Source organism: Uloborus diversus, chromosome 7, assembly GCF_026930045.1.
Source record: "Uloborus diversus isolate 005 chromosome 7, Udiv.v.3.1, whole genome shotgun sequence".
Lineage (NCBI taxonomy): Eukaryota > Metazoa > Arthropoda > Arachnida > Araneae > Uloboridae > Uloborus > Uloborus diversus.
Window position 1 is genome coordinate 17,384,078 of NC_072737.1, and position 19,607 is coordinate 17,403,684.

At 31.7% G+C, this 19,607-nt stretch overlaps 1 protein-coding gene and 1 long non-coding RNA gene across 2 annotated transcripts; one reads left to right on the forward strand and one right to left on the reverse strand.

The window, feature by feature from the left end:
* Window positions 1-1,083: 1,083 nt before the first annotated feature.
* On the forward strand, window positions 1,084-11,049 carry LOC129226603 (uncharacterized). The gene is made up of 3 exons (XR_008580804.1): window positions 1,084-1,176; window positions 6,104-6,178; window positions 10,183-11,049. It is a non-coding gene; the product is annotated as an uncharacterized LOC129226603 (long non-coding RNA).
* A 1,332-nt stretch (window positions 11,050-12,381) lies between these two features.
* Window positions 12,382-13,547, reverse strand: LOC129226424 (zinc finger protein 239-like). The gene has a single exon (XM_054861027.1). The coding sequence runs from the start codon at window positions 13,494-13,496 to the stop codon at window positions 12,432-12,434; it is 1,065 nt and encodes a 354-aa protein (XP_054717002.1). The 5' UTR covers window positions 13,497-13,547; the 3' UTR covers window positions 12,382-12,431.
* Window positions 13,548-19,607: the final 6,060 nt, after the last annotated feature.

Genomic DNA, 19,607 nt, shown 5'->3' on the forward strand with positions numbered 1-19,607 from the left:
TTAAAAAAAAACATTTGCTAGTTTGAATTTTGAAATCTGGAATTCAAATTATGTTTCTCGCAATCACAAATTGCGATAGGACCCTACTCGTTGGGTTTCTTGTTTCTACTAATGGCTTTTATTGCAACCATAGTTTGAATTCAAGACATCAAAATTAAAAATTGAGAACTTACATTTATTTAGTTGACTGAGCTGTATTTGAAAATTAGAGACTCCCCCCCCCCTTTTTTTTTTAAATTTAGTAAATTATTTATTAAGGGCTATTGTGTGAACAACTCTGGTATTGTTAGGAAATAAATACTTTTGCACAAAAAAGTCAACACAAACTTACTGTTAAAAAAATGTAAAATTTGCAAAGACTTGTTGATACATTCTCAGAGTTAAAAAAAAATTGTTTTGAATGCAAAAAAAAATATATTGTGAGCCTATGAATCTGAACAAATTAACCCCCACCCTACAGAGCATTAAAAATAGAAAATATCTCAAAAAATAAGTTAACCTTTTTTTTCACACTTTGTGTTTTGAGTAAAAATTTAGCTTTATGGAAAATTAGACCAACAAAGCAATTGGATTTTTTTTTAACCTATTACATTTGAATGTTATTACTATCATTATTTTTAGATGACAAATGTCAAACATTCTTAGTAGAAATATAAATAGTACACGTCTCTTATTTCCTAGCAATTTTTTATTTCATCCATAGAAAGATAGCCTTTTTTTTAATTTTATTTTAATTTTTTATTCATTTATTTGATTACTACTATGGTCTTCATTTCTTCACACATTTCACTCCTCCGAAATGAATTTTAATCCTTTAGAGCACGTCAAGGATGTATAATTCTTTTATAAAGCATTTTCCGGAAATAACTTATGCAGTTCTCTAAAATTGGTCATGAAAATAGTTGATGTACAGTAATTTTACAATCTGAGGCAGTTTATGATTTAGAATATTTTTACTACACCAAAAGATGAAAACTATTAGAAATTAAAAGGTTTTCTTATATGTATTCATGTCAAATAAAAGGACCTTAGCTGATGTTTGTTCAAATGTAGAGCATAAAGATCCATTTTTATTTTTTCAGAAACTCTAATCCAAACCTGGTACTGTCTTCCTTAAAAGAAAAAATCAGGGACTTAGAAGAACACAATAAAAGTGTCAAATGCTTAATTTGTTTGGTAAGTGATGATTAAAAAATTGTCAACTTTTATAAATTGTGTTTCACACTTCAGTACACCCTCGTTTTATGTGGGGATATTGCAAAAATTAAGACTTATTATTGTTAAAATAGAGGTGGAGCTTCATAGATTAAAAAAAGGGGGGGGGGCTTCTTTCTACACTTTTTTTTCACATTACAATCTCGAGCAGAAGTGCCAAGTTTTAGACTCAAAAATAAGTTTAAATTCTAAACTTTTGTCATTGTTTATAAGCTGTAATTTGTATAATTTGTTTTCTGGTGCTTTGTTTCAATAATTTAATTTAATGAAATACTTTTTAAACTCTATTTTTGTACTATTTTAGACACATAGTTTAGGTTTGTGGAAACATAAAATTAACGAACTTCAAGGAGTGATAGAAAAGATACCCCAAGATGAAACGCAGTTCCATTGTTTTTACCTTTTTTGTATTCTGAAAAATTATGTAAATTTTGATACAATTACAAATGTGACGACCAGCCAAAGGCGCCCATACAGGGGGGCTCATGTCCCCCCCCCCTAGAAATGAGAACTTCCTTGCTTTCAGTGCTTTTTTCTTTGCAAAAATGTATAAATTCTTTTCCAACCATTAATGAATAAGTTATTAAAAAGGTCAACTTTTAATATCTCTAATCTGAACTGAAATCGTTTTCTATGGGTAAAATATTCTGCTAAATCATGGGGAAATTTTTTGAGCCCCCCCCCCCCCCCTTAAAATTTTGCATATGGGCGCCCTTGCGACCAGCAACAGGTTCTTGGCCCAGCTAGGCTGGTCCTAGTCAATTTATGACATTGCAAATAAAAAAAAAAATCTATACAGGAATGGGACACCCTAATGCACAAGGTGTATAAAGAAAACATGAAACAAACTTAATGTTTATAAAAATATTTGTTATGATAGTCTCTTGGCAGTTGTAAAAAATGTTTTGCTGTAGTTCATCGTAGTGCATTAATACATCCATAATTTCTCACATCACTTCCATAATGAGATCTTTCTTCACAAACAAATCATAAAGACCAATTGCTATTGTCAAGGAGTAACTCAAAACTTTCAGTACAAAAGTTTTTGATTGTAAGTCATCGATGTCAGAGTACCCTCATTGGTTTTGTCTTCCTTTGTCACTTCTAAAAGTTCTTCTTTAGTGAACTCTGAATTGTATGAGTCTAATAAGTTTACTGCTAAAAATAAATAGTTCTGGAACAAGTCACAAAAAAAAAATCTTCAATGATTTAAGCTCGCTTATTGGAGCACCTAAAAAATGTTCAATGCATGTTGTCAACAATCTCAGGAGTAAGAATTTTGAAGGAGGAGAAAATGTTCTCCTGCAATGCAATGATGCTTCTTTTTAAAATCAAAATTTGTACACATAAAAAAAAAAGACATTGAATCTTAAACCGTCACTAATCAATTCTGCTTAAAATGAGGGTCTACTGTATTAATGTTACAAGCATTTTCTGATAGGCATTCCAAGTTTAATTTGGTTGATTATAAAAAAGATACGGATAGACAAATAGTGTTGCATTTATTCAATGGTACATGGTCAGTGTTAGATTTACCAATAAACTAAAGAAACAGGCTACAGCTTAAAGCCCCCCCAACTCCCAAAAATTGCATGATGCGTTATTTAAAAAAATTTTTTTGAAGAGATCAATTGCATTTTCAAATGCTTGTCAATGTTGAAAATTTCAAAAAATGTAGTTACAAACTTTGAAATTTAAAATTTCTAACAGAGGGACCCCAAAATGGACCAAATTCAGCTCCTTGCTACATTTGCATAAAAACTGGGTTTCAGTAACATATTGCTTGAGATAAATTTCTCATATGTTTCATGTCTTGCTAGATACAGCCGAACCTCGTTATCACGACACTTTTGAGACTGTCAACAAAATGTCGTCACAACCAGAATAGTTTTAAAATTCTTAATTAAACATTAGTTAACCATAAATTAGATTTAATGAAGAAATTAATAGTTTGTTTTTAATTAAATTTAACTAATGTAAATTTGAATTATTGGTGAATATAACAAAAATTATTCAAAAAAAAAACCTTCATTCATTATTATTATTTTTTTTCAATTCTACAATACTTTCCAATGAAAAAGTCTTCACTTTTGTCCACAATTTGATTAGATTTTGATGGCTAAGCCCCACTTTTCGAAGGTGAAAAAATCTTTTCTAATCCTTTTATCCACTTTGAGAGTTGTGTGTCCCTTTTCAATCTAATGAGGAACCCCTTATCTCTTTTTCTCTCATGGGAGAAGTTTGTTGTGACCACTGGTCTTTCTCTTCTCTTGCTGTTTCTCTCGGCCGGGATTACAATCCACCTGCTTTTAATTCCTTTCTATTGTCCTTCTTGTCAAAGTCTGAAACCTGTACCTTTCCGGAGTGTCGTGAAATCCGGGTGTCGCGATAACGAGGTTTGACTGTATTTAATCCTGAGTTCTGTATTTTGGAAGTTCTTTTGCAATTGCCTGCTTTTATCTTACTTCTATTGCATACTGTCAGTATGTTTAGCACAAGGAAAAAATATCACACTAGCGCTATTCCTTTTCTGCACTATTTGTTATTGAAAATTACAAGTAGTGCAGAGTAATAGGGTTTTTTTTACACGGTTGGAACAATCCCCCCCTCCCCCATGTAAAACTATACAATCAAGTATTAAACTGTCAGTGATTTGGAAGTGGAAATGAAGTGCTTGAAATAATTTTAATTGTCTTTAAAACTCCTTGAAAAGTGCTTCTATTTTATTTCTTATCAAGTATATAAACAACTGCTCGGGTGGTTAGGATATTAGTCTCTCGTTACGTACTTTTTGAATCTCTACATCATTTCTTAAGGCATTTTTCACTATTGATCATTTCACATTTGTGTTTGTTGGTGCGTTGAAGGAGGGACGATCAAATTATAACAAAAGTCGATGTGAGCAAGTGAGAATTAATTATCTTTTCTCCTTCCTCGCTCTTCCTCTCGGTTGACTAATATCATCAGCGATTTGTTGAACCTTGAACAATTTTTATTTTGAATTCTCTTAATTTGCAAAAGAATAACTTTAAAAAAGTTTTTGCTTGCCTTTTTTCCCCTGATGTTCTGTAGTTCAAATTACATTTCGTAAGACTTCAAAATGCGGGATTTTATACCTATTTTTCAAAAGAAATTCTGGGTGGGATACTTCCAGAACCCCTAAGATTGGGGATATTCTTTACCCAGCTTAAAGGGGGTCCCTGCATCACGTTCCATATAACAAATTCCCCTCCAAGGTCAATCAAAAAAAGACAGAAGTAACATTAAAAACAAAAATAAAGATATGGGTTAAATGTACCCAAGCATAAAGTTGTTTCGACTATAAAAAGGGCCCCCATACCTGAAGTAACTTAGGGCCAGGGTTCGAAAATTTTATGATATTTTTGAAAATATTGAAAATATCCGATAGTTTGATAAAATATCGGATATTTTGATATATATCCGACATTTCCACTCAGCACAAACTAAAGTCTTCAAAACAGTAAATGTATCCTCAAATCACTCTTTATTTTCTTACATTATTATTGCAATATGAAGACTTACAATTAATGTTTCTCTCATTATTTATATCATTTTACATTTTTGTCAATTTTTAATGGAGTTAATTTAGCATTAGCTGATTTACTCATTTTTCTTCTGTTAGCTACTTTTACACAGTTATGTGATTCAGAAATAAAAAATATGCATTAGTTGGCACAGAGTCATAAGACATTTTCTTTTTTCTGACCAACGTTTACTATTTAATTAGGCACATTTAATATGATCTAAAATTGTTACATTACTAATGTTGTTGTTGTTGTCGTGTGCCAGCTAGGCTGGCAATTTGGGGTGCGTTGCTTCACTTTTCCAACTGTGCTGTAATTTGGTGTGAAGTCCGACTTCTACAATACACACATGCCATAAGGACCCGTTTATAGGGTAGGCAACCATTCACAGCACAACAACGCATTCACTCAAAGAAAGGACAAGGACTGGAGAGAGAAAGTACGTCCATGCCCGATCATACCTTCCTGTCACAGTCAGACTTCACTGACCACTAGACAAGGCAGACGGCTACATTACTAATAATAAAAGTGAATGTAAAATTAAAAAGAAATATTATATTACTTTGTTTACTTTTATTAATGCATCGTAAAAATATAGTGCTTAACTTTTTGGTTATATCTTTACTAATAATAAAGCTGAAAGTCTCTCTGTCCGGAGGATGTCTGGATGTCTGTAGGATATCTGTAGGATGTCTGTGACGCGCATAGCGCCTAGACCGTTCGGCCGATTTTCATGAAATTTGGCACAAAGTTAGTATGTAGCATGGGGGTGTGCACCTTGAAGCGATTTTTCGAAAATTCGATGTGGTTCTTTTTCTATTTCAATTTTAAGAAAAAAAATATCATAAGATGGACGAGTAAATTACGAAATTATCATAGCGTGGAACCGTAACGTGGGTACAAGCCAATTGGCCAGAAAATTCACCAAACATTATTTGTAAATATACAGGCGAACCAAAAGACCTTTTAATTTTTCTATTACGGGCAAAGCCGTGCGGGTACCACTAGTTTAGTAATAAAGGAACAATATTATTATGATTAATATAATTTTTGTATTGAAAGTACTGTAGTTGAAAAAATAAATATCAAAAATATTAAAATATATTTTCAAAATAAATATCGGATATATATTGTGATAGATATGATGATATATATCGGCCAACCCTGCTTAGAGCCTCATTAAGTTTAAATCTGGCCTTGTATCTGCTACATACTTTTTCTCAAAAAAAAAAAATGAATGCTGGTGGTTATTGAAATATAATTTCCAAAAAAATTATAATATATTTATTGTGCTTTTGATATGGAAGTGTATGGAATCTATAGAAGGAAAAATCTTTTTTCAGGAACCTTACACAAAGCCTGTTGTATCAACAGCCTGCTGGCATGTTTACTGTGAAGAATGTTGGTTGATGACGATGGTACGTTTCATTCAATATTAATTAGGGTAGCGGCACCGGTAACAGATATGCTTTAGACATCGCTCTCAGATTAATGCAATTTTCTGGACTTCTGAAACTGTTTTTCTCTCATGCAACTACATCTCATCTAACTTCTGGCTGCTTCTCGATCCTCTGAATGAGTTAATTCTATTTTTATTTGCTCAACTTCGAAAAAAGGTCCGACCCCCGGTAACGGACACCGAAAAATCTGAAGATACACAGCAACAGACAGGATGAGGAAAGGATGGATATAATGGGCAGAATCCTCTTTATCTCATCAAAATGTGCAAAAGTTCTTTTTTTTTTTCAGAATTCCTTATTTAATTCAAACTAGCTGCATTGCCCGGTCCACCTTGAAAATAAAGATTGTGTCAAGTGTCGTATATTCAACAATCAGGCTAAAATAAATGAGAAAAAAAACATCATGCAAAATTTTCCTTCCAAACAATAACGACAGATATTAAAATACTTTTAAGACATTAAATCGAGAAAGATGAATTTAAAAAGCGTAACCATAGAAATACAAAATAAAATAAGTTTAAGGAATTAAAATGCGAAAGAAAATGGACAACAATTTGAATGGAAATGCGATTTTTGTTATTTGATGAAAAAGGCTTGTAACTTTTTTTCCTTTCGAGATAAAAGCTTATTTTTTCGACCATAGGTCGAGTTAGATGTGGAGTTAAAAAAGGTTGCTTTTTCGAATGGCGTCAAAAAGAAAGCTGTGGGACAATTCCTTCACTTTTTATTGATTTATTTAATAAAGAAAGTAGTACCTAATTTTCAGCTAAGCCTAAAAAAATTTGAGCTAAAAACGCAAATAACTCCCGCCGTAATAAAGTTAGAGCATTGAAACAAATTGCGTAGAACGCGGAAAATTCTACCCTTTCTAACGATATGTAATATTAAATGTGCAAGTAATTTTTCACCCCCATATTCGAGAATTTATGTGAAAATTGAACCTAAATTGGAATTAAAAAAACAATTCATCGAATGTTTTTCGAACTGGTCTGCAAACCTTCTCAGGACCTAAAGGAACAAATTGTGAAAATTTCAGCGAAATCGGCCGGGTAGTTCTCGAGTTTTGCGAGTTCAAACACACAGACGGTTTTTGGAGACTTCATTTTGTACTATGTATAGATGAACATGAAACACCGGCAGACCTTGTGGTGGCTGTTCATAACCTTTCACCACAACTTTGTAAATACCAACTGGCTCATAAAATTCACTTTGATCACACTAGATGGTTGCACCGTATTTAAGGGCCACAGAATCATCAGTTTTACCCGCTCAAAATTATTATTACAGTAGAAGACCATTATAACGCCGACCTATATAATGCAATTCTCTATAAACCGCACAACTTTTCAGAGGTAAACAGTAGGTTTTAAAATTTAAAAAATCCCTCTATTTTGCTTTGCTAACATAAAAATTGTTAAACAAAATAAATTTTAAAACAGTTTTTCATCCTTCCATCTTAATCCAAAGCGTTTAAATGAAAATTAGTACTCACAGTAAACAGAAAATACCAGATGGCTCTAGCAAATGCAGCTGTTACGCAAACCATGAAGTTAGCAGAAGTGCAGGATAATGCACTTTCTTTTGATTGTGAAACATATTTATTTGTGAATAACTATTTGTAATATTGGTGCTTTGATACTCATTGCAGACAAAACTTATTCTGAAGGGCTAATATATAGACATTCTGAATATTAGTTTCAAAATTTGTGAAATGACCTATATAACGCAAAAACCTGTATAACGCAATAGCTCTGGTCCTAAGGTGTGCATTATAACGGTCTTCTACTGTATTTAAATCCAAAGTCATGACTGTCTGTTACTGATGCTGTTACCCTATGTTCGAAAATAAAAACATGATTCCTTATTTCTGTACCCCAGAGCCAGACTAGCGTAAGTTCAAAAATTACAATTTTCAGTTTATTAGTGCATTGTATGTAGAATCCTATTCTGCATTGAGCCATGTGAACGTAATTCTAAAAAATAATTCCTTTTAAATTATTTACCATTGCTAAAAGAGTGCATTCCATTCTTTGAATGCACCAGGCAAATGTTTTTCCTCTCTGCTGTAAAGTAGAAGTTATGTGACTTATGTGGCTGCGAGGTACGGATTAATTCACTGAAATAGGAGTCTCCAAACTTTTTGACTTAAATGTCATTTTTGAAAATTTCCCAAAGCATGACAAATATAGCTCATTGTTCAGATTTTTTTCAAACTCTCAGGCAAATTTTTGAATTAGAACAGTTAACACATGTAGTAATTATATACAGTAGAAGACCGTTATAACGCACACTTTGAGACCAGAGCTTTTCCATTATACAGGTTTTGGCATTATATAGGTCATTTCACAAATTTTGAAACTAATATTAAGAACTATGTATTAAAATATCTGCAATGAGCATTAAAGCACCAACTATACAATTAATCATTTCCAAATAAATATGTTTATCAATCAAAAGAAAGTGAATTATCCGGTACTTCTACTAGCTTCATGGTTTACATAACAGCTGCATTTTAAAGAGCCATCTGGTATTTTCTTTCACTGTGAATACTAATTTTCATTTAAAAGTTTTGAATTAAAATGGAAAGATGAAAAAGTTTCAAAATTTAATTTGTCTAACAATTTTTATGTTTGCAAGGAAAAACAGGGGGAGTTTTTAAACTTATCCTGTACCAAATCTCTTCAGCATAAAGCAGTGGAGTGCTTAGCTAATTACAGTGCCATCTGAGAAACGTCTTTTCGTTTACAAATTTGCGGAAGATAAGAGTTTTTCTTAATGTTTTTAATCAAAACTTAAAATTAATTTGACATTGATATAAACCAACTAACTAACCAGTATGAGTGTGCATTACAAACGTTTTGAGCACAAATGAATATTTGTGCCATTTCAGGAGCTACTTCTGTCTTACCCTGACGAGGAATTTTCTGATACATTTTGTAATCGTTAGCAAGCTTAACTTTCAAATCAAGTCACCTAGGAGAAAGTAGAAAATGTGGAAAAGTCAGACATAATAACAAAACAAGTGGCTCTAGATATTTATATTTTGAACTGAAAATCAAACTTGAAATTGTTTCCTTGAAGAATAAAAACTTAAGATGTCACACGTTGTCATCCTTTATTCACAAAATTAAAAGTCATCAGAAATAAAAATAAACGAGCTGATGTGTGCATCACATGACTTCCTTTTACTCCAATTTAATGTCATTTCCCCATTATTGTTAATTTTAATGTGATTCAATAGTTTATTCTTTAAATATCACCAACAGTGGCAAAATTGAAACCAAATTAAAAAAAAAACAAAAAAAAAACTGGTGATAAATCGCTAAGTGTCCGCCAAATTATAACACCACTTGAGTTTACATCAAAATTAGATTTCTCCCCAAAAAGGGGCAAAAGACCCCTTTAGAAAAACACCCGAATGCAACCAAAAGGAGAAGTGCACAACTAGACCCCACTAGGAGTCTAGGTACCAAATTTCAACTTTCTAGGACATACCATTCTTGAGGTATGCAACATACATACGCACATCTGTACATACAGACGTAACGAGAAAGTTCGTTGTAATTAACTCGAGAATCGTCAAAATGGATAGTTCGCGTGTCTATACATTCTTAGGCACTTATCCATGTGTGGTCGAGTCGAAAAAAAACTCTACATTCATTCGGGGGTGAACAAAATGAAAATTAAGGTCGATTTTTGATTGAATTTTTTTTTGTGAATACAATATTTCCTTTTTGTAAAAGGAAGTAAAAATACTATTTTCCCCTTAGAAAAATAGTGAAACGTCATTGCATTTTGTATTATAAATCTTGTAATTGTAGAAAAACCCCTTCTAAATGGCCACCCCTCTAAGTGATCAAATCTTCACTGAATGGAGGGGTGACCGCTCAGAGAGGTTTTATTGTATATGTACATGGAGTGCTTTTTCTTTTATCTAATTCGTTTTTTTTTTTTTTTTGCAGGGAGTTAAAAAGTTATGCCCACAATGCAACATGATAGTTTCTCCATCTGATTTGAGGAGGATATACTTGTAAATACTCTTTCAGTGACCTGTATATTTCTCTGGATATATTCCTTAATTTTTTCCACTTGTCTAAAATAAGAGATTTCAACAAAGCTGGGTAAAATGCTAAGATTTTGACAAAAAAGTGAGTTGCAGGCAGTGAAGAAGTTTTGGTGTTAATGTAGCAGGTGATCTACATTAGTCTGTTCATTGCTGGCAGTATTGGAATCAATTTTTACTTTTTACTAATCAAGTTGGTATCATTTTATAATTATCAAGACACATTAATGTTACAAAGGCTGTAAACAAGCATTTGTATCTATAGTAATGCATCAAGAGATTCCTGTTTAATTTTCAGCTGTAACCAAGTCTTTCAATATTATTTCTTCGTATATACAATTCTGGTAACTATAAAATACATTATCTGCTTGTTTTTAAGTATATTTATAAACAAAACATGCATGTAGATTTCTTCCCCTTTGTTTTGCTTAAAACGTAACAATAAAATTGTTACATTGCAAAATTTAACACAGCTTGACTAGACTTTACAAATGGCAGTATTAAGTTCATTTTATAAATTCATACACTTATTTAGCAAGATGTTCAGTTCTAAATTTCAAGGAAGAGAATCCCTCATTGTTGTAATATCTGCCTTTCAACCTGTTTTCTTTTGTAAATAAATTAATTTAAATATATGTTCCTAAAAATTCTAGTTAAAGTTATCATAGTTGAATGATAGTATATTTTTTTACATGTGTTGTACATAGAACTCTATGCTGATTTGTTTCTTATGCGCAAAATGTTTTGTTTCTGTTCTCTAGCTATAAATCAGGACCATTGTAATATATATCATGTGATGATTCTATAATTAAATTTGTTCAAAGTATGAAATTCTTGTCTCTGCTTTTTGCATTGCTTAACCTTAATCCATCATCTTAATTTCTGTCTTTAACACACTTAGCAAAATATGGAAGATATTTTAATTTCCATTCACTGATTGGTCAAGTCAATCATAATATGCAAAATGAATGAAAGAATTATTAATGTCATGACTTCACAAGTTCATAAATATTAAATTTGCTTCTGTATATTATTTTTCCTTTAACGCCAAGTAATCTTTCTAATACCCTACTAATTCAATTTTCAAAAACTTATTTTTTTTTCTCTTTTTTAATTAAAACTGGGTTATTTTTAAAATTTTATTTTTTATCAAATATAATAATTTAAGTTCACATTTAAGAAAAAAGCTTAATATGCATAGCATTTTTTATAAAATATTTTAAAACATTGACAAATCTAACATAGTTGGGCACACATGCTCAATGACATTAGCATCTTATTGGATATATGTAAACAAGAAATGAAGACATGTGAGAAAAATAGCAATCCGAAATAAATTTGAGACTAGATGAATGCAATTTTCACTTTGAATTTGTGCCAAACATGTGATTTGTTAATGTATTAAGCCATTTTTTGAGCAACAATTGGTGTAATAATAACTCTATATTTAAAAAAAAATGTTATTACGGTGAAACCTCATTAATCCAGGCTTATGCAGAATCCTGGTCATCCGAATTCAACAAATTAACCTCTAAATCGCATCAAGGTACATAAACTACAGTACACAGTAAAAATTGTATTTTTAATTCAAGAGAGTGAAATATACAACTTATAAAAGAAAAATTCATAAATGCGTTAATTCGCCTTTTATACAGTATGTACATCTAAATGGCTGCCTGTTTAATAGAGTCTAGATTAAACAGGGTTTACTGTACTACTGCTAAAAATTTTCTAGTTTTATTAAATTAATTATTTTTTGCTGCTGAAAGTAACCAGTATATCATTTTAAAAAAATTTCAGCCCTTCTTCTCTTCATATACAAATATTTTTAGCGACTGAATCTTCTTATAAAAAGAGTAGAATGTTTTAAACAATGCAATGCTGAAACTCAATTTAGTCAAAGAAACTAAGGATATACATTTTTAATCTTTTATTCAAAAATGTTGCATTGTTTGAAATAAAATTTTGAAATCTGCAGGAGTAGGCTGAGAGAGATTCGAGTTTAAAAAATCGTAAGTTGAGATTGTTTGCATTTTGATTTTTTCATGCATGTTTATGTACATATAATGTGACAATTAAATATATGTCAATATTTTAACTTATTTTATTGAAACAAAACAAACTTTCAACATAATAACAAAACAGAATTCAAAGAGTCTGCACAAAAGGTTTTGTTGTAACAGCTCCTTCATTTTCTGTAGAACAATCCTTAACTTCAATCAAATAATACTCCTTCCCATCTTGGCTTAAACTCTGAATATCTTCCATAGAACAAGCAGAACTAATAACCGTAACGTTACCTTGATCGTCGGGCTCACCAATCATGAGGGTATCGCCTTCGACATTGTTATACATCATGCTATCGGCGTCATACTCTCTGATGGAGATGTCTGGGGACAGCATCTCGGGGCTATCTTCCTCCTCCTCCTCATCCTCCTGCAAGAGATACATATCCGAATCTCCCCTGTCCAAGCTTATCTTAGTAGCACCTTTGAGGACGTCCGAATGCGTTCTCAAGTGTCGCCTGTAACTTCCAATTTGCAAGAATTTCTTCCCACAAATGTCACAGACGTGGGGAGTGTATCCGGTATGTGTAATCAGGTGGTTTTCGAAGTTCCCCAACCTCTTGAAACGGCGGCCACAGACATCACAGCTGTGTGGTTCCTCGTCCGCATGAGTGGCCAGATGCTGCTTCAAGCTGCTCTCCCTCACAAAGCCTTTATTACATAAATGGCACAAAAATGACTTATCGCCGCTATGGAGCAAGGAATGCTTTTCCAGATTTGCGGCTTTGTAAAAAGTCTTATCACAAGAATCACACTGATAGACATTTCTCTGCGTATGCTTCAACAAGTGTCTCTGGAGACCCGTTTCTTCGACATACGTCTTCCCGCAGTATTCGCATGCAAAATTTCTTTCAGACTCGTGAGTTTGCAGATGCCTTCTCAGATTGCTCATTTGGTTGCAGCCCCGGCCGCATATCTCGCATCTGTATGGACTCTGTTTGGTGTGAGCAATCACGTGAAGCTTCAGGTGATGAGATCGGTTAAAAGTTTTCTCACAGATGTAACAACTGTACGGACGTTTATCGAGGGGTTTGTGGATGATGAGATGCTGTCTGAGCTGATTTCCTTTCTTGAATCTCTTACCACATATTTCACAACCATGCGGTCTCTCTTGTTGAATGTCGTACGTCAGCTGGTCCACATCCATGGCAAATTTTTTCTTTTTTGAATATTAGGACTCCTTACGGAAACATTTATACAACCCTAAAAAAAAAAAAAAAAAAAAAAAAAAACAATCAATATTAAAACACATGAAATGGTATTTTAATATTTTTTCGTTCTGTTGGGGTACACTGTCCTGTAAAATCAGGGTTAGTATAAACACCTTTTTTTTTTTTTGTGATTCCCCCCCCTCCCAAAAGAAAACACTATTTTTTAGAAAAACAATTTTATTTTAAGAAAATCATGAAGATTTTATGAATTAATTGGTAAGAAATGTTTAATATTCATATTTGTACCAAATTTTTTTGTAATTAAAATTAAATAATTAAGAGTAAGCAAAAACTTGTAATTTCATTTGCTCATACTAGGAGATTTCTATAGGAGAATATTATTTGAAAATCTTTAACTATTATGAGAAATACAATACGTAAATGGGTCTTGGGATAAATAATCAAAGAAATAATTTACTGTGATAGTTCAGACATTATTAATTAAACCAAGAATAAATTCTTGCAAATTTCCTCATAATCATAGATATCTACTATAATTAAAAAAAATAAAAGTAAAATTAACATCACGCATTCTTAAACATGGAAAGTATTTTGCAGTATCTAAAAATGAATCATAAGTCTGATGTACATTATACACAACTTTAAAAATCAAAAGATCAATGCATATTTTGTTTAAAGATTTTTAAAAAAGCTACAAATCATGTAATAAATTTACCTAATGTATCAGTGACAACAATTATACAGGGTGTTCTGTTTTAACCTGCAACACCTTTATTTTTGCAACTGTTAGTCGGGGTTCGTACTCAATTTCAGAAATAAAATGAAGGAGTTTTGAAGGAGTGAAATGAGATTTTGAAGGAGTACTTATGGGCTGTCCTTAAATGACATCACACTTTTTTTTCAACTTGCTTGACCCCCTTCACCTTTGTCACAAAGTGTCATACTCTATCTTACTCCTCCTCTTGTCACATGTCATTTTTAAAAACTTATTGTTATAATAACTGCATGATGTCACTTTTTGTCACCCTCTCTCTTCCCCTTGTCACAATTTCATGAGCCCGTCTGCCCTCAAGGCATGACATCACTTGTGAATGACTCATTTTACAATATCATAACTGCGATTTGCTAAAAAAAAATTTTTTAACACAATCCCTTAATATTATACATCTGCTTATGTATTTTTAAATATTTAAAAAATAATAAAACAAACTGATCTTTTGCCGCTGAGAGTAGGGTGGAGTTTTATTACTTTTATAATTTCTATGATCAATTTGTAAATCACATCTTTGTGAGAAAACCATATACGAAATTACTACTTTAAAATTGCCCTTGTGACGACGATAAGTTGTTGATCGAAATATCTCAAGTTACTGTCATAGAGGATGACTATATAGCTATGTAGTCTTGAACTAAGAAAGAAAGAGTTTTGAAGGAGTTCAAACCAAAATGAAGGAGTTTGAAGGGCCCTTCAAAAAAAAATCCTAAATGAAGGAGTATTGGAGGAGTTTTGAAGGAGTGTACGAACCCTGGTTAGCCCTAAATGTATACTTCCAATTGCAAAAATGTTCAAAATCAGATGCAGAGTTAAGACATTTAAAATTTGAAGTAAAAATAAAAATAAGTCAAAAAATACAAAATTTAACTTTTTATATGAGCCCCAGGTCCCCTAATCTCCATTGAAAAATCATTCCAGCTTAAAAAGTTTGAAATTTGTACTAATAATATACATCGAGATATGAAATGAAACCGTAGCGTTTTGTGACTTACACCACTTTTCACTCGCCGTCAATAACACTTTTTGGGGGGAAATATAGCCGTTAACAAATGTTTAAATTATATGTGTGCATAGACTGGTTTTTGAAATTTTTTGAGGTTTTGTTGTGTGTTTTTGAGTATCACGGCATAACATTTGCATTTATTTTTGAATAGCAGTGAAAAATATAAAATACCTTGTTTTTTTACTTAATCTCATTCTTCTGAAAGGGCAATAAGTTCCTATCTCATTTTCTGTATGGTCCCTAAAATCTTTGAACTTGAATATCTTCTTGAGTTTTGGTCGCACAAATGTCAGTTTTTTGTGTCAGTAATAGTTTTCAATGGCGATTATTTCTCTAAACATTAGTTTGAGGACTTGAGGCCCGTATAAAAAGTTAAATTTCGTATATTTTTTGACTCTTTTTTATTTTTTACTTCTAACTTTCAATAACTCTCAATCTGATTTTGAACATTTTTGCAATTGGAAGTATACACCTAGGACTAACGGTTACAAAAAATAAAGGTCTTGCAGGTTAAAATGGAACACCCTGTAGAAACAGGACTACAAGTTAGCAAATTAGCTGATATAGGAATGGGAGGGAAAACTTTCATTTGGGTAAAAAACTGGCTGATCGGAAGGAAACAAAGGGTAGTTGTACGGGGAAATTATTCTAATTGGAGTGAGGTTTTAAGCGGGATTCCTCAAGGATCAGTGTTAGGACCTGTTTTGTTCATTTTTTTTTTATGAACGATATTCACAAAAATATTTCTGGGAACATGAATTGTTTTGCTGATGATGTCAAAGTTATGGGGACTGTAGAAAATGAAGAACAAGCAAAACAGCTGCAAGAGGATCTAGATCATATTACGGAGTGGGCTGATAAATGGGGTATGGCTGTTAATGTTGGGAAATGTCAAGTGCTACATTTAGGGCATGGAAATAAGTGTACAAGTTATTATTTGCAAGGTTCAGTCATTAGTCAGGCAGACAAAGTTACTGATCTGGGGGTCTTAATAAGTCAGGATTTAAAGTTTAGCCAACAGTGCAGCATTGCTTGTAACAAGGCCAATAAGATGCTTGGGTTTATCAATAGATCTATTTCAAACAAATCTAAAGAAGTTCTTCTGCCCTTATATAGAAGTTTGGTAAGACCTCATTTGGAGTATGCTGTTCAGTTTTGGTCTCCTTATCTTAAGAAAGATATTAATGTATTGGAAAGGGTTCAAAGGCGAGCTACAAGGCTAATAAATGGACTTTCTCACTTAGACTATGATTCCAGGCTTAGAAGGCTAAAAATGTACAGTCTTGAGCAAAGAAGAGACCGAGGGGACATGATTCAGTTGTTTATATTTATTTAAATGAAAGATGTTACGGGGCTGAAGTTTAGCACTGAAAACAGGACAAGGGGTCATTGTTTTAAGCTATTTAAATCTCAGGCTAACATGGATGTTAGGAAAAATTATTATTTTAGCAGGGTAGTGGAACCTCGGAACAGCTTACCGGAAGAGGTGGTAATGAGCAAGGGAGTAGATAGTTTTAAGAGGGTCATTGATTTTCACTGGGGATTGTAAATTGATTAGGACCAGTCTAGCTGGGCCCAGAGCCTGTTGCTGGTCGTCACTTTTGTATTTGTATAAGTTTTTAAGAAAATTATAAAGCTTTCCATTGTAGATATTATTCCTCCTGGTTTAATGCATTTAGGAATAGAATTTTTTTATCAAAGAAAAAAAAAAAAAAACATTTTAATTAAAGCCTCAGTACAAACTTAAATGAAAACTCTTTTAACATGTTTTAATGATGAAGAATGCCATAAAATTAATGTTTACTCATTCTTCCACCATTCATACACGAGACTTCTTTTACTATATTGGGATAAAAAAGTTCTTTGAAAGATGAAAATTTGGCATTATATTTTTTTATAAGAGCACTGAGTTACATGGATATTTTCTGTTTTTATAATTTTATATATTTTCTTTTCTTGCTCTGACTGCATAGTCTATCAGTGATACAAAAAGTGTGCAGGTATAAGCGCAATTTCATGCCTACTCTACTTGCATTACCTTAAAAAATATAAGTTTCAAAATTTATTAAATCTGTAATTTATCTATAAAGCTTTGCTAGTTACTTTGCATGAAATAAATTTTACTGTTTGCAAATAATATGTAAAATTTATGAAAGCATTTAAGGGAAAACAATGAAAAAAAACCTGCATGTTTAAAAAAAAAAAACCACTTGGTTTAAACCAAACAACCCTGCGTAAAATATTTTGTTTTTAATTGTAAAAAAAAAATTGTAAAGGTGATGTAAATTCGTTTCAAACCATTTTTTCTTTTGGTGAAATTTCCCCTAACTACAGCACTGTATATATATGATTCATACTTGATGCTTAAAGTTAAAAAACTGATATGTAGAAACAATAAACCCAACAAGTAGGGTCCTATCTCTAGATTGCTAATTTTTCTGGTAAATTTATTTTGTACATATGTTATTACAGAGAAAATATATATTAAACTGACACTTCACAACACTCAACACTGTTTGATGTTCCACGTTTATAATGAAACCAGGGTTGAGCGATTTAAATCTTGATTAAAAAAATCAATTGATTTTTTTTTAAAATCATTGATTTAAATCATGATTTTTAAGAAAGGGATTTTTAAGTTCAAAAGAATGAACTTAATGTGTATAAAGTTCAAAGTATTTTTAGTAGAAAAAACCAATAAAAAAGCAAATATTAATTATATACAACCTTACTAAAGAAAATAGAACAGTTCATATAGTTATTAAATAAAGTAAATTGAAACCAAAGAAAAATAAAAAAAATCATGATGTCAATAAAATTGAAAGAAAAATTGCAAAGGACTAAGATGTTTGTGTTTGGAATTAGGGATTCATTTAAAAATGTGATTGTCATACAATGCTCTTCAACATTCAGTAAGACAAAACAGTGTTAAAAAATAAAATATGCGTATTAATTGGACAAGAATTCCGGGGGAAAAAAGTCTGATTTTTGTCCTTGGTGAATTGCATTAAAGGTTTAAAAGGCAAGATGTAGGGTTTTTTTAAAAAAATCATGGGATGTTATTTTACGGTTCTTTAAAAAAGAATTTTAAATAAAAATCAATAAAAAGCATTGTTTGAAAAAAATAATTCAATGTTCTATGTCATTTTTATTCTTTATTTCCTCAGTTAATATAATTCTATATTATTTTTAAATTTATTTTAATTTTTTAAATAGAAAAGGCAAATATTTTTAATTTGATTGTTAGAAGATGTCTAGGAAATAAATTCATATGGATATGGGACTTTATATTGAAGCAAGTTTTTGTCAAACTCAGATATGCACCTACAGTCCATGGTTGCCAGATGTGATTAACTACTCTTTTTTATATTTTTAGTTTTATGTATTTTTCAATTTATATATAAAAGAAGAATCTGATTTAGACAATGTAACTTGAACAATTTAATTTGTTAGTATTAAACATACTTAATTAATCTTAAACTAGAAAAAAATCTATTTAAATAAAAAAAAATCCGATTTTTAAAGTTTTTTTTTTAAATGTGATTTTTATCAACCCCGAATGAAACTCAAAAGTGACACAGCGACTATCGTTCAAGCTCTAGTAAGCCATCCACAAATGACCTCACACTTTTAAGGGAATCAGAGGTTTGCAAAATTGTGACAAGGGAGAGGGTAGCAAGAAGTTTGACATTACATTTTTTAAAGAAAAATATGCTTATGAAAACCTGACGTGTGGCAAAGAAAAGTAAAAAGTGAAGTGTGACTAGTGATGTGGATTGGTAGATACCCAGTGGGTAGGTCATCGAGGAGAGATAAAATGGAGGGAGTGAAGACTTTCATTTGTGAAACAAAGACACCAAGTCACGTGACAAATTTTAAAGCGAAGCATTGGAATAAATCAGGTTTCTTTCGTTAGTTTCATGCAAAACATGTCAGCCATTTGTAGTTGTTCAGTCATGTGACTTCAGATTGTTGCCCAAGCTTTCGCTAAGCCAATGATTAGACTTCCTCCCTCCATCTATAATTCCTGCTCTAAGGGGTAGAAAAAAAATTTTTTTTGGTATTTTTCTCGAAGAGTCTAGGTAAATAAAAAGCCAAAAATTGGGTATTTTGTAAAAAAAAGTTGAATGTACAAAAAATTTTATTGAGATTATTAAAAATAAAGTTGTGAATCAAAGAATCTTTATTTACTACATGCTAGTTCAAAAAATTTAAGTGAGTCAATAATAAATTTCAAGATTAAAAAAATATTTTTACATTTCCTGATAGGAAATGATTGAATGCTATGCTTGTCCACTGTTAAAGTGT